Source organism: Anser anser (assembly GCF_964211835.1).
Source record: "Anser anser genome assembly, chromosome: 21".
Classification (NCBI taxonomy): Eukaryota; Metazoa; Chordata; class Aves; order Anseriformes; family Anatidae; genus Anser; species Anser anser.
The window spans coordinates 10502183-10516666 of NC_139742.1; the positions used below are offsets into that span (position 1 = coordinate 10502183).

The 14484-nt window shown below is 38.7% G+C and overlaps 1 protein-coding gene across 2 annotated transcripts in view; it reads left to right on the plus strand.

Moving 5' to 3' along the window:
- CNTRL (centriolin) overlaps window positions 1-13981 on the plus strand; it is a 33792-nt gene extending 19811 nt beyond the window's left edge. For both annotated transcript variants that reach the window (XM_083807454.1, XM_083807455.1), the window contains 22 exons: window positions 376-553; window positions 795-1105; window positions 1425-1633; window positions 1879-2071; window positions 2383-2513; window positions 2643-2783; window positions 2906-3032; window positions 3499-3663; window positions 4447-4606; window positions 5326-5441; window positions 6313-6530; window positions 6985-7142; window positions 7387-7460; window positions 8193-8381; window positions 9311-9536; window positions 9789-9994; window positions 10295-10435; window positions 11570-11842; window positions 11952-12014; window positions 12605-12811; window positions 13121-13228; window positions 13654-13981. In XM_083807454.1, the coding sequence (XP_083663580.1) occupies window positions 376-553; window positions 795-1105; window positions 1425-1633; window positions 1879-2071; window positions 2383-2513; window positions 2643-2783; window positions 2906-3032; window positions 3499-3663; window positions 4447-4606; window positions 5326-5441; window positions 6313-6530; window positions 6985-7142; window positions 7387-7460; window positions 8193-8381; window positions 9311-9536; window positions 9789-9994; window positions 10295-10435; window positions 11570-11842; window positions 11952-12014; window positions 12605-12811; window positions 13121-13204 (3570 nt within the window). In that variant the 3' untranslated portion in view covers window positions 13205-13228; window positions 13654-13981. The remainder of the gene's footprint in view (window positions 1-375; window positions 554-794; window positions 1106-1424; window positions 1634-1878; window positions 2072-2382; window positions 2514-2642; window positions 2784-2905; window positions 3033-3498; window positions 3664-4446; window positions 4607-5325; window positions 5442-6312; window positions 6531-6984; window positions 7143-7386; window positions 7461-8192; window positions 8382-9310; window positions 9537-9788; window positions 9995-10294; window positions 10436-11569; window positions 11843-11951; window positions 12015-12604; window positions 12812-13120; window positions 13229-13653) is intronic.
- The last annotated feature ends 503 nt before the right edge of the window (window positions 13982-14484 follow it).

Genomic DNA, 14484 nt, shown 5'->3' on the forward strand with positions numbered 1-14484 from the left:
TCTGTTGGTTTCCAGCAAAGCTGTAGATACACAAATCTGGATTTTTATTTATTAATTTTTTCCTTTGGTCACTTTCTACTGTCATATTGGTAATAGGTTGAAGACAGCCCTGCATACTGACAGTTCTCAGACTTTTTTCTCCCATAGCACAGGACAATTTTTATAAAAACATTACTATGTATATCACTTGCTTGATAATATGAGAAAATATATTTGAGCTCTTTAAAGCAGCAAAATGTTTGGAAATACGGAAAGACAGTTATGTATAGCATGTTCTTGAAAAAAACAATGTTTTAGAATGCCTACAGCTAATTAATTATTTTACCTTTATTATGTAGAGTGGGGTACCTCATTAACACATCTTTTTTTCTTTAGGCCTCGACTCCTGCTTCCCACAGCACAAAAGATTCTGGAGTGGGTTTACTGTGTCCTGGCACATCCCCGCCTATGAGAGGGCATGGTCAAATCAGAAAGGAAGACTTACCCAATCCAAGAGGATGTTGGGTGTATTCACCAGTCAGAACTAGGTTGTACAAAACGAATCCTGATAAAGGTAAGTCAGTCTCATGGTCTCAAAATGTTCAGGAGCATACCAAGCATGGATTTGCTTAGAGTTCATAATGAATGTTTTTGATATGCATGAGTGAATTACAAATGTTTTACTGCTGAACTCATTATTTAGTTCAAGCAGTGTTTATTATTTTTGTATATATACTGTGTATTACTTTGAAGTGTGCATTTGAAAGATGTTTCATTTAAAAAGTGATTAAGTAACTTTTTTTTTGTACATAAAGCTAGAAAAACAAAAGAAGATAATAAAGGAAATGAGGAAGCTCATGTTCATGAAGACCCAGCCTTTGTACAGCCACCTGGTACAGTTATCTACACAGCCCTTCCAAATGGTGCCCCTGTACCTCAAGGAACCGTGGTGTATGGCCCTCCTCCTGCAGCTGCAAATGGAGGCTCAATTGCTCCTGGATCTGTTATCTATGGCCCTCCTCCTGTGGGGGCCCAGGTTGTTTATGGCCCTCTTCCTCCGAACTTTACTCTACCACTCATTCCTGTTGGAGTACTTCACTGCAATGTGCCTGAACATCATGATTTGGTAAGATACAGAGCTGTAGGCTGCAGGTTTAGCTGTAGGCAATTGACTTATGAATAGATTAGGAGCATCTTTTACTATATGCTTTCTTAAATGAGGGAAAACAATAATACCTGACTTCTACAAATTTAAAAGTTCATTTTTAAAAAATCTTTTCTAGCAAGATCCTGGATCTGAGAGAGCTTGCTAATAAGAATGCTCAGTCTTCTGTATGTAGTCTGGTGTCTGTTATCTGTAGGTGCTCCTGTGTCTCAAAGCCCTGCTTTGGAGGGCTGAAATAGGAAAATTAAGACTTATTTTCCTGTTTTTCTGTTCTGTGTAGGAGAATGAAATCTCAAGGTTAGAAGATACTGTGCATCATTTAAAGTCTTGGAAATCCAGAGATAAACGGTCAGGGACAGCTGAACATAAATGCAAGAATGAGGTGGAAAAATTACATCAAAACATAGATGATCTTCTGCACGAAAGAGAAGAGCTGGAATGTGAAGTAGCAGAGCTGCGAAGAGCAGCTCAAAAATATAACAAATGCAAGTAAGAATATTGCACTAGAACATGTAGAAAGTCAGCATGTGGAAATACCTAAAACTTTTAGTCAATTTTGACACCTTTACAGTTAATGTGCTTGTATAGTACATAAAATGGAGTAACTACAAGAGGCTTCTGGGCCTCTACAGTTAATGTGCTTGTATAGTACATAAAATGGAGTAACTACAAGAGGCTTCTGGGCCTCTAACATTTCATATTTTAATGCAATGTTTTTCTTCCTGGTGTTTTAGGGACTTCACTGAAGGGTATACTGAAAACCTAATGGCAGAGTTACAGCTAGAAAAATCTCTTAAGCGTCAGGAAGATATTGCAGAGGAAATTGAATGTATAGAGAGGACACTTCTAAAACGACGAGCAGAGCTTAGAGAGGCAGATAGGCTACTTTCGGAAGCTGAAGTGGAACTTGAGAGCACACGGGGAAAGGTATGTAAAGCTGTAACTAAGTGCAGAAGGATTTTTGTGTTAAGATTGTTTTAGATGGAGAATGTCTGCTTTTTGTCTAAGCCATTTATTTCTACTTGTGTAACCTGCAGCCTTTTAAAAATGTTCCTATTTTAAAATAAGCCCTGGGATAATGTGTGCTAAAAGAAAAATGTTTTGGTCCTTGCCAAAGAAGAGGATGCTTTCTTCTATTTTTTTTTTCTGGGGCAAGAGGAGACAGCTAACCTGCAGATTATAGGTGTGCAAAGGGTAAGATGGAATTGTGTTGTCTCAATCTTCAATTTTTGCTTTAGACTAAAGACACTATTCAAAAGTACAATCATGCCAAACAGCACTTGTCCCGTACTGAAACTGAGGCAGAGGAGCTGGAGCGAAGGGCTCAGGAAATGGCCATTAAACTTGTGAAAGCAGATCAGCAATTAAGGTACGCTGTTCTTGTGAATTTCTATTAAACGTGGAGAAGAACAAGATTCTTTCAAATATCAAGATAATGCTTTTGGAGAGGGGAGAGCTGTTAAAATATTAATATGAAATGGCATAAATGCTTCTTTAGATTATTACAGGCAGATACAAGGGATTTAGAACAGCATAAGATGGAACAAGAAGGTATTTTGAAGGAAATCAACAAAATGGTGTCTGCAAGAGACTCTGAGTTCCAGTCCTTAAACCAGAAGATAAAAATGCTGACTGAAAGGTGAATTTATCTTAAATTTACCTTAAATAATATTAGATATGCTAATCATGACCTTTTCTGGTAAGTTACTGCCTAATTATATTCTTGTTTGTTCTGAACCATGCTTTTATTCTCACTGTCAGTCTTCAGAAGCTTCAAGGAGATGTTCAAGTTGCAGAAGGCAATGAAGAACATCACCTCCAGATCCTCAGAGAAGCAGAAAACATTCTTCAGTGCAAGAAAACTGAACTGGAAAGACTGAAAGATCAGGTAACGCGTATCTGGTTAACTGTGGACTATCAATTTTACTGTTTTTAATGTAACTTGGGAATCTTATGTTCCAAACTACCTCGTCTGAAGAATTTAATTCATAATTTTATGTTAATGTTGGTAATTTGAATTTTTCTTGACTTGTGATAAGTATGACCCCAGTCTTGCTGGTGTTTCTGCATAGTAAATATTATTGCAGAGTTCTCTATGTTCTTATTATGCTTCAGAACACGAAGCGTAACAACCTCTGAGATACAGGACTGTGCTTGTCCAGATCAGAACTTAGTCTCTAGCATTGGCCTTGTAACACGGGTCTAGCTCACTGCTCTGATGGAATCCTTATGTGCTATGGAATTCAAATAAATCTGTCTGGGAACAGTGCATTGCATTTATTTTTGTATATTTGCGTAGCTTCAAAAGCCTTCAGATGCTTGTTCTGTTAAATTTCTGAATTTCTACATTATAGGTTACTGCTCAGCAACAAGAGTTGTTGTTTCTGGAGCAACAGTTAAGTCAACGAAAAGAGCAGCTCCATGCCCTTCAAGACTGTATTTGTCAAAAGAAAGGTGACCTCAAAGAAGCTCTTCGAGATGGGGAGACTGAAGCAAATGAAAAACAACGCCAAATAAGAGTAACTCTGATTTTTCAATTTATTATATCTTTGAAGAACAGCAAAAGAATAAAGTATCAAAAACATTACAGAACTTCCACAAAACTAGCTCTGCTTTCTATATCCTCCCCAAGACCACTGAAAAATAGGACAAGCAAGTTTACAGTTTTGTGTGCTTAAGACCAGGTGCACAGATGAGAAATAGAACTCTTCTAATTTTGTTAATACTTACAGATTGGTCCCTTGAGAATGAAACTATATTGAATAGAAGTCTCTGAATGACTTACTGTTGCTGAGGCAATCAGCTAAAGCAAATCAATCTGATTAGCGTGCATAAAATTTAACAAAGCTGGCATAAGTCAGCTGTCTGTCTCCTTCCTTCCCGTTTGCTTGCTCAGAGAGGCATCTATACTTTCTTGTGGAAAAAAGACTTTACTAGATTTGTACTCTCAGCACTGAAATAAAAACAGGATCAAAATTATTTTTGGGGGGGTGGGGGTGGTAGTTGAGAGGATGTTTTGTCTGGCTTCCTGTTTTAAGGCATACCTACTGTTCACTTGAATTATGCTGTTACGGTGAGATTTCTAGCTCAAAATCTTCACAAGACTAATGCTTTAAATTGTCAACTATAACTGTAGTTATATTAATTGTTAACTGTAACTATAAATTCTGCAATTAAACTGTCCAGTTTATAGTTGACAGTAGACTTTTAAAATATATTTTTAAATATTTACAATTTATTTAAAGAAAAAAAATCAAATGGCAAATATTGACAGTCATTTTAACACTGATACATTTCCACAGGAAATAAAGCTGCTTCTGAAGGAGCTTACTGTTGAGAGGAAAGAACTGGATGTCCAAATAAATGAGAAAAGAACACAGCTTTCATTCATAAAGAAGGATATTGGAGAAGAGGAAGAAAACCTTCAAGGAATACTTGGGCAAATTGCTAAACATAAGATAGGTAGGTATTAATCTGTGCAATTTAAATAGAAATACACTCTAAGCTGCTAGTCGTACATCTGTGTAGTCATCTTTTCTTCACTCTTTTTAAATATTGTCCTAGAGAGAAAGAGTTCTGTGTAACTGGTGTAGTTGGAGACTCAGACTCTCCAGTACACAGTACAGAGCTGATCATTTCTCTGTGTTTGAGTTGAGGCTGTGCTTAGTGCTGCTTTGGTTTTGGGACTGGAGTTCTTCATCCCAGTGAGAAATGTAAACAAATCTACCATCAGGACCAACTGGTTAAGTTTGCGTTCTGGTGTTACATGTTTGGGAGATACCAGCCACTTGTGACACGCTGACAGAAGAATTAAACATGGGTGCAAAGGGAAATGGAGGATTGCCCTTCCAGGCAGTTACATCCTGTCAGATTATGGGAAATATAATCAGCGTTAGCTTGCAAAATTTTACTTTCTGAAAAAAAATATGTCTGTCAGGTACTTGTCCCAGAATAACGCCCTAGAAAATAGGAAAAACAGGAGACCTAGGGACCTGCAACATTCCAGTGGAACAGCATCAGATAGAACACTTGCTGTGTCTGCCACAGCAAATGAAAATGTAGTTTTTACAGGGATGATATCAGCATTGTCCTTTTTTTCTTTTTTTTCTTAATGTCTTTTTAAAGAACAGAATTAATTTCATGTGCGTGCTAATAACCTTTGATTTTTTTCATCTTATTAGAACTGAAACATGTTCTGGAAATGCTGGAGATTGAAAACAATGAACTTCAAGGTTTGAAACTACAACACGACCAAAAGATCAACGAACTAGAAAAGACTCAAGTTGCAGTTCTAGAAGTGAGTATTTCTTTTATAGCTAGTACAGCAACTGGAAGAAGAGACGTGCATGTTCTGTGGTTCTATTAAGATCTGGGTGACAGAGTCCCTGTGCTCTTAAATCTGAGCCACTAGTTTGATTTCAGCTTATCATAGAAAAGCTTGCTTGAGCACTTTAAAATGATGGGAATTTTTTGGTGCATATACGGGAAGGAGGGTGAAAAAGAGGCTCTTCTGTTATCTGCAGAATGATGAATACAGTTTTCTTAGCATTAGCTTCCATATTCTTTTATCCAAATTCTATCTGTGCCCTCACTTACAAAGTTGGTATGGAAGACAGCGTACTAACTCAGCTGGATGATGCTTTCTATAGCTGTAAAGGTATTTCAGCTCAGCTAGTCTCTTCCTATTTTGATGAACGCGGACAGGCATTCAACTTTGCCACGAGCACGCAGGAAGATCAGTGGCATCAATTTGGCAGCCTTGTAATAGCTACGGGACTGTTAGGTCAGAGCCCAGGATAACACTTCTTTACTTAGATGTGTCAATGTAGCTCTTTAAGTGGTCATTCTCTCAAAATCCCCGTGATGAAGGGATTTGCTACTCATCTTAGGGCTGGGAGAAAACTATAGTGATTAAGCTATGAAGGAACGAATACTTGCACCCTCATCTTCCAGTTGTTATCCTAATATTCATGCTAAAGTTTATCATAAATGCACTCAAATGAATCTGGCACTTTAAACAGTTCCTCCCTCTTTTAATGCAGTAGTTACAGAGTACTGTATCTGCCTGCACATGATCTGTGAATGAAAGGTTTTTAAACTGCTGCAGATAAAGATGTTAACTTGTTCTTTTTCACCATATGTGTTGTTCACAATATTTTCTTTCTTAGGAGAAGTTGAAATTGGAGAATATTCAGAGATTATTTCAGTGTCAGCAAGGGGAAGTAGATTGGCAGGAACAACTACTTGAGAAAGACCGTCAGGAAAATGAACATCTGGTTTCTCAAATGCGCACTCTGCAAAGTAATATCGAGTCTTTGAATAAAGAAAAGCAAAAGCTTGAAGAAGACTGTCAGAGTTTGGAAAAGAAGTTGTCACAAACCAGAAGGTGTGAGGGGGGGATATGCATTCTGCGAAGATCAGAAGTGATGGGAAGTGTCTTGAATATCAATTTATCCTGGTTAAAAACATTACTGGAAGTCTGAGGTGCCCTACACAATATGGGAATCTATCTATTCTATAGAATACTGTAGAATATGTCATTTCTTACGCCCTGCGGAGGCTTTATTTTAAGTATGTATGTCTGTAGAATGTCTATAGCAGACTAACAGAAGGTATGCAGCAATTGAAGCTGCTGAATGCAGCAGCATTTGTTACATCCTGGCAATGCAATGAGAACGTTATGAAAAGCAAGATGTTAAGTCTTAAAATGAGACTTCTCTTGTTCTCATGACTACTAAGTAACATGTCCTTGAGCTGAAAAAACTACTGAAATGCAACTGCTTTTAGAGTCCTCACCATGTACTTCCAACAAACCGAGAACATACATTCACATTTTACAGAGACTTAATAGCTACTGAAGATAGCAGCAGAACTGCATTGTCCAACGTAGAAAAAATGGAATTGGATGTTAAAAGCCTGCAGCAGGAGATAGATCTACTGAACAAACAAAAAAAGTCACTGAATGGAGATATTACTGTTGTACAAAAAGATCTTCAAGGTAAAGATCAAATTTTCTTTTTAAGCTGTAATGTAGTTTAAAAGAATGGCATTAAAAGGCACAGTGTGTGTAACTGTACTGTATGATAAATGGTCTGTTATGCTCAAGTATCTACAGGCAGAAGGTATTTAATGTGTCAGAAAGATGGAAACTTTTTTATTCATTTACAAGAAGAGAAATTTTATCTGTCTAGTTACTTTGTGGATTGCTGATTGAAAATGTCTTTCTTCAAATGTTTTTCTAGAAAAAAAGGAAGAACTAGAAATGCTGAAAGGAGAACTCAGTGACTCCAGGCAACGTCTTCATCTGGTGGAACAGGTTAGTTTTTGTCAAATTTATGCTTTTTCTTATGTAGTGACTAGATTGCACAGAAACAAGGGACCTTTTTTTTTTATCACCGTTGATAGTCCATTGCCTGTCTCTTCCTGTAAGCACATTATCTTGAAATCAGACACTTTGCATAGCTAATAAACACTGTCTAGTTTCTTTGGTCTTGCTGAGTTTGGAGTGATTTGGACTATGACAGGTACCTAACCAGGTGATTCCTATTTTGTTTTCCATTTTTGAATATGAATGGAAGTGGCAACTGTGGTGAGGCTCCCTGTCAGGCTGTTACTCCCAAATGTACCTAACGGGAGCGTGTGGGTGGGGTGGGTTTGTGCGGTGTGGTGGTGGCAGTTTGGTGGGTTTTGTTGTTGTTGTTTATATTGATCTTTCTTGAAAACAGTTCAGGTATAGAGGCAAAATCAACCTGTTTTACCGTTTGTTTTTGTGTGTTTTGTTGTTGTTTTTGTTTTGTGTTTGTCTTTAGCAAAGACAATTTGTTTTTGTTTTAAAGTGCAGTACAGCCTTTACTCTGGCATCTTTAAACTTAGGCATCCTGTGGTTCCTATTGTATTTATTCACTCAGTGCCTGGTTTAAAAAGAAGGTAGTCTTTCAGTGTGTTTAGGGGTGATCAGTTATTTTCTTTCAAATGCAAGCCTGTTGAGCCAGACACCTGTAACCTTTACCAGCTGGTTATGTCACTTGATTTTCTGTTTATGTTACAGGATTTGAAAAATAATAAAAAGCATCAGGAAGAGCTGCTTAGAGAGCAGGCAACCCTGAAAGAAGATATCCTAGAAAGTTTAAAGAAATGTAACAATTGCCAAGAGAGACGGAAAAGGAGGGAGAACCATTTGCAGAAGCTCCAGAAAGAGATCAAAGAGAAAGAAACAGAACTAGCCAAACAAGAAGCGGTAATGAGCCTGATAACGTGTCTAGCTTTTGCCTGGCCTCTAAAAGTAATGCAGACAGAAAAGCTTTCGGTGCAAGAAACATGAAGTCTCATTTCTAGAGGAATAGCAATGAACACACAGCTTCAACATTCAGTTATGTCTTAGTGAAAGCTACTATGTCCCAACAAAGGGCTGTTCCTTCTTGGCAAGGTCATCGTATACTGAACTGATAACAAAACCAGTAAAATCAGCAATGACCGCTGAGTGCATGAAGGGCTAGTGTAGTGGCAGGCACTGTACAATGTTGTATGTGGGCTGCTCTTGTGTTACTGGTACAGATGAGGGAATGGGCTGGCGCAGATTATTCTCTATACTTTTTGCTTTGTCAGCTGACAAAATATAGCAGCTAGATATAGTTCAATGAATTTCTTCCCATGATTTTTATTTCTCGTGGGAGGTAAGTGAACAGTTTAGTATACCTGAACTGATGAAATGTATTTCAAGTGAAACTAATCAAAACTTAAGTCCAGCTGTATTCTAGAATTCAAAAATTAGCATCAAAAAGTTCATGGTCCTCTATTCCTGAAGTTTACTTTTGATTTTGAGTGGATTAATGTTTGCAGCTAGTTCTTGTTCTACTGTATTTCTGTGCAAAACCATCAGCTGTTTGTGAAAACTAGGGCTTAATCATATATTCCTGTAGTAAAATTAACATATGTTGGCCGAGCAGTTTCGACAAAGTCTTAGCCAGAAGAAGAACTGAAACTGTCCTGGGAAAAAAAAAAAAAAAGGAAAAAAGATGAATTTTGTTTGAATTGAGTACTATACTACATTTCTTCTTTCAGATTTCTGATGTTTTAACTTAGGTCTTCTGGTGGTGGTATTTGTTCTTACTGAGTTGCTGCTAGTTAAAGTTTGAATTGATGGGATCTCTTGTTTGTTTTTGCCAGATTCTTCATCAGCTCAAGCAAAATTCAGAGCGTGAAGGAAAAAAACTGGAAGAAAGTACTGCTAAACTGAAAGATCAGAAACTACTCCTGGAAAAGGAACTAACAGATCAACAAAAGAAACTGGAGCAGGCAATAGCAAAAGTAAGGCTGACAGAAGAAAACAACAGGAAGCTGGAAAATGAAGCATCCCAATTCGCAGCACTTGAAGAAACTATCAGAAAATACAGTAAGATCTGTTGTACAAATAAGTCACTTGGATTTTAATTCAGCGCCTGGATTGACTCTTGATCCTTAAATTGATTTGTTGAAAGAACTGAATTTCTAAAGCAAACTGGTTTTCTGTCCCCTCCCACCTTGTGCCAATGTTTTTCCAAACAGTGTTTGGCAGAAAAATGTTTGAAACTATCTTATGCGTATGAAATGTACCAAGGTATTTACACTTCTGCTAATCAGTGTTTATTTTAAATGTTGATTACAGAACATCAGATCTCAGAGAAGGAACTACAGTTACAACAAAAAAATAAAGAAATTCAGTCTCTTCAAAAAGAACTAGAACTCTCCAGGTCTGAGCTAAACCATCTCCAAGGTCAGCTGGCATCAGAGAGGAAAAAAACAGAAAAACAAATCTTGAGTCTGAAAGAAGCAATGAAAATGCAGAGGACACAGCTTGAAAGAGAACTGCGAGTAAGCCCTGATTGGATGGGGGGAATATTGGAAGTTTTTGGTGATTTTTTGGCAAAATGATAAAAAGCCCCTTTTATTGCAGGAAGAACAAAAGTCATGCATTATAACTTCATGACTAGACAGAACTTGAGGCAAACAAATTCTGGTCTTTCTAGACTGTGCTGCAGAATACCTCTCTAGTCACTTACTTTATGCTGTTTTTACCTTTTAACTTGAAGAAATTGTCATGTGTGGGTTCTTTTTATCCATTTTTCTGAAGTGAGTGCTCACATTAAAGACAATCTTTGTGCATTTTCCTAGGAACAAAAGCATGAAAATAATTGTTTGCAGAGTGATATAGCAACTGCTGAACAAGTAGCGCACCATAACCGGGAACGAGCCAAGCGTCTTGTTAAAGAGCTTGGCCAGATCCAGCAGGACTATATGGATCTCCAGAACCAGGTATAACTGTGTAGACAAATCTAGGCAGGCCGGAGGGAAAGCTGTCTCTTCTAGACAGGGTTATATTGTGTTGGTTTTGAATCTCCTCCTATGAAGCAGACTGACACTACTTAAAATTGCTATGCAATTATTTATTTATTTATTTTTCTTCAAATCTGGAAGGTTACGCTTTGCTAACACTGAGTAGGACAGCTCAGTAATCCTGGTTTAAAAACAAACGGACCAACTCCAGCCAGTCAGTCGGGTGCTGAGTTTTCAGTCTAAGGCTGCCAAGCTCTAAAGCAGTTCTTCAGATCTTGGGGGTCAAGGCGGAGTGGCACAACTGCATGGTTACCTTCCCGTCACACGGTAGAGAATTACAGGCCCTGATTAGGCTACTTCAAATGGGTCGGTCCCTCTCGCCCAGTGAAGTGGTGCCTGAAATAGAGACCGTGTCTTTTAGGGATGAGCTGAGGATGGTGGTGGGGAGTCCTAGCTATTCCTTAGAATAATTAAATCTGGATGTTACAAAGATACATGGTAACTGTACTGTTTCATTTGCTGTCAGCTTAATTTATGTAATGTCTCAATCAAGAACTAGGACCGTGGCTCCTGTTTGCATTAAGGTTTGGTCATAGGACGCTGGCATAACTGGAGGCATAACGTATGTAGATCACTAGATGTTATCAAAGTTCAAAGCTACTCACTGGAGACTTAACTTGGTAGTGCCAGCCTGGACCAGCATTTTCTTCTTCTGTTACTAGCTGTAATTTAAACGGTGATTCCACATTGTCCCACCTTTAGGCTGTTTATAAGTTGTTTGTAAGTCCTTTATAAATCTGGTTCTTCACAGAAGTACATTTTTAGTGACTACAAAGCGTTCGAGGAAGGCTGTGCTAGGTCAGAGTGCGAATAGGTTTAAGTTAACTGCTTGTGCCTTGGTAACTTTCCTCTGGTCAGAGCGACTTCATAAGCAATTAAAGTTAATTTCAGAATCAAGGCTGTATCTGCTCAGAGATTTTATGACTTCTGATTTTAATAGTCAAAGCATAAACACTTCAGAGGTAAGACTTGTTCAGTTACACAGGAAATCACTCGGGATTGATGCATTTGTAATGTGACAGCAGCATAGCAAGACTGTGTTTTATGTCGTAGGTTAAGACTCAAGAAGACCTGGAAGAGAGACAAAGGGAAATACAGAATACAGTAGCAATGCTTAAATTGGAGGTTGAAGATGAAATTAAGATAGGGTTTAAATCTTCAAGCCCATCCTCACCAGAACCATTGGAAGATCTGGGAGCATCTTCTGCCGTAAAAAGTCTGCACTGTGAACCTGGTAACTTAGAGGAGACTCTTCCATTTGCTGCTGCTGACAAAAGACTGTTCTCACTGGAAGAAAAGTTGGATTTTTCTAAAGTCCTCATAATGGTAAAATGCTTTCAGAGAGTAGCCCTCATTCATGTTACAGCTGAGCGTGTCCGTATCGGTACCTCTAGCTGTAGTGCTCGGTTGCTGAATGTGCTTTTGTTTCCAAAAGGATGAACAATGGCGTGGAGAGGCTCTCCGAGAGAAACTGCAGCATCATGAAGATCGGTTGAAGGTGGCGCATCTCTTCCCCATCGCACTAATACGTCCGTTAGGTCCCTTCCAAAAGTAATCTAAACGACAGAGTGGGGGAGATCCTTCTCCAGCTCTTCCTTATCTACTCTGTCCATAATGACGAACTGCAAAATACCTTTGGGTGTCTTTTTTTAGGTGGGAATAGTAAAAGAAGGCCTAGCAACTGTGTTATATCAAGATGAATAATGTTAAATTAGTTAATTGTAGTTGGATTTTTGAGTATTCCAAAATGTTTCCGTCACTTACATTATACTGTGGTATGTTAGCAACATGAAAATCTACAGTTCAGGGGCACCTGTGACCATTTTAGGCAGATACAATGGCCAATTTCATTTAGTTGCCCCTTCAAGCAGCTAATGATAAATGCCAGATGAATACAGCTTATTTCTGACTTAAACTTATTTTTAAATAGTTTACCTCTTTATTTGCAAAGCCATTGCCAGCTGCTTGTGATTCATGAGACTCTTAACATTATATCCCTAATGGTTTGACTTTAGGTCATCAGACTACTTAAATATAGTCTTCAACATTATACTAACTGCGTATAAATAGGACTAATGATTTATTTAGGCTCAGCTCCGGCAGTGCATGTCCAAGCAAGTAGAAGTATTGATCAGAGGAAAACAACAAACGGAAGGCACCCTTCACAGCCTGAAGCGACAGGTTGATGCCCTGGATGACCTGGTCAGCAGCACTTCTTCAGACTCCCTGTTTCTAGCCCAAAGCTCATCAAGTCTAGCATCTCTTCATGATGCTCTGAGTTTAACAAAAACACAGGTAATGCTCTAGTGCATACAAGAATTCTGATTGTTTTGAAATGTTTCTCTCTCTGGTAGTCTGTTACACCTATGGGTTTACCATCTGGAGGCACTGCAGGGGTTTTCTGTAGGTGGGGCTACCACACTACGCTTGGTTGCTTCACCAGTAACTTGTTAGAGAAAGCCTACCTCCTACCTGCTTCAAAGATCACTTTTATACTTACTTGCTTCCTTACCTTTTGTTTTTTAATCCATTTTTTTCTTTAAAAAAAATCTCCTTACTACTTGAAGACTAATTTATTGCTCAGACTTCTACTGCTTCCTCTAGGGTGCTCTGACAAGACTTCCACACGTCCCTGGCAGGCCAGCAGGCGTTCCAGGGGTGTCTCACACATGGCATTCCTGCTCATGAGAAATTTCTCAGTAAAGTCCAGAGGTAAGAGGGATTGCTTCAGCTTAGTTTGCACTTAGAACTTGTTTGTAAGTGTCTTGAATTTTGGGGCTTAGGAGGTGATCGAGGAAGGGGGAGGCACAGTACTGGTCCTAGACCATGTTGTCTTCAGCCACATGAAAGCACTCCTCTCCTGCTTCTAATGATTCCTCTCTAATGATTCAAATAAAAAATAATTCAAGAACTGCCCTACATCAGTGCTCAGAGAGCAGAAAAGCTTTAAGCACACCTACAGCTACTTCTAGGCCCCTGCCATGCAGCAGGAGTTAAGTCTCAGGACATGCAAAGCATCCATGCAACTGTAAATGGGGCCTGTGCTGTACAAGCCAGTACTACGCAACAGCCAGACCTGGTCACACACCACCACCTCCTACTGATGTGCAAACCCACTCCTGTCACTCGTTTTCTAGATCTACAGCTGTGCTCCTTGGGACTGTACCACCGTCTACTGCTTCTGAAGACTTCTACCTCACTATTTTGCAAGCCTTGGTAGGAAAGGCATTTCCCAGCAATAACAGCTCTGTACTGTGAAGTTTTTGTATGACTAAGGGAGCTTTATGTATATATGTGTTTTAAAAAAACTTTAAAGATGGGTTTAAGGGTATCCAAAACATTTATTTAAGTGTAGGTATGTCAGTTTACATTTCAAAGAAAATTTTTAACAAGGACAGCTGTCATTTACATGTTGTCAAATGCATGAATATTGCAAATAAAGCTATTTTTGAGTACTTTCTTAAATTTCAGTGTCTAGTGCTTGCCTTTTCTCCTTTTTCACCTAAATATTTTTTGTTAATATGTATGCTGCAACATCATTAGTTCTGCAGCCTTGGATGAGGATGGCAGAAGCAAGCCCTGAGCCCCTCTCTCCTAGAGGCAGACCGCAAGCCTTGTCAAACACCGATATTTAAGTAGTATGTTACTGGCTGCCTTTTGTGACTATTGTTACACTTCTCTGAACAGTGGCATGCATTGCTTTTCTGAAGCACAGTCATATGGTTTTTAATTCTGCACAAACTTGCAAGCAATATGATTTTAACTAAAAAAAATTTTGTAAATGAAGAGATCAAAGCCTTAGTGCAGCAGCAGCAATAAGGCACTATGATACAGGAGACCTTCTACATGAGCAGGCCACATGCACCTCTGTGCAAAGCAGGCCTGTCCCACTCACACAGCCTAAGGAAAAAGTTGTACAAAGGACTTCCCAAAGCTCCCGCCCTCCTTTTATTTGAGACAGGCTTTGA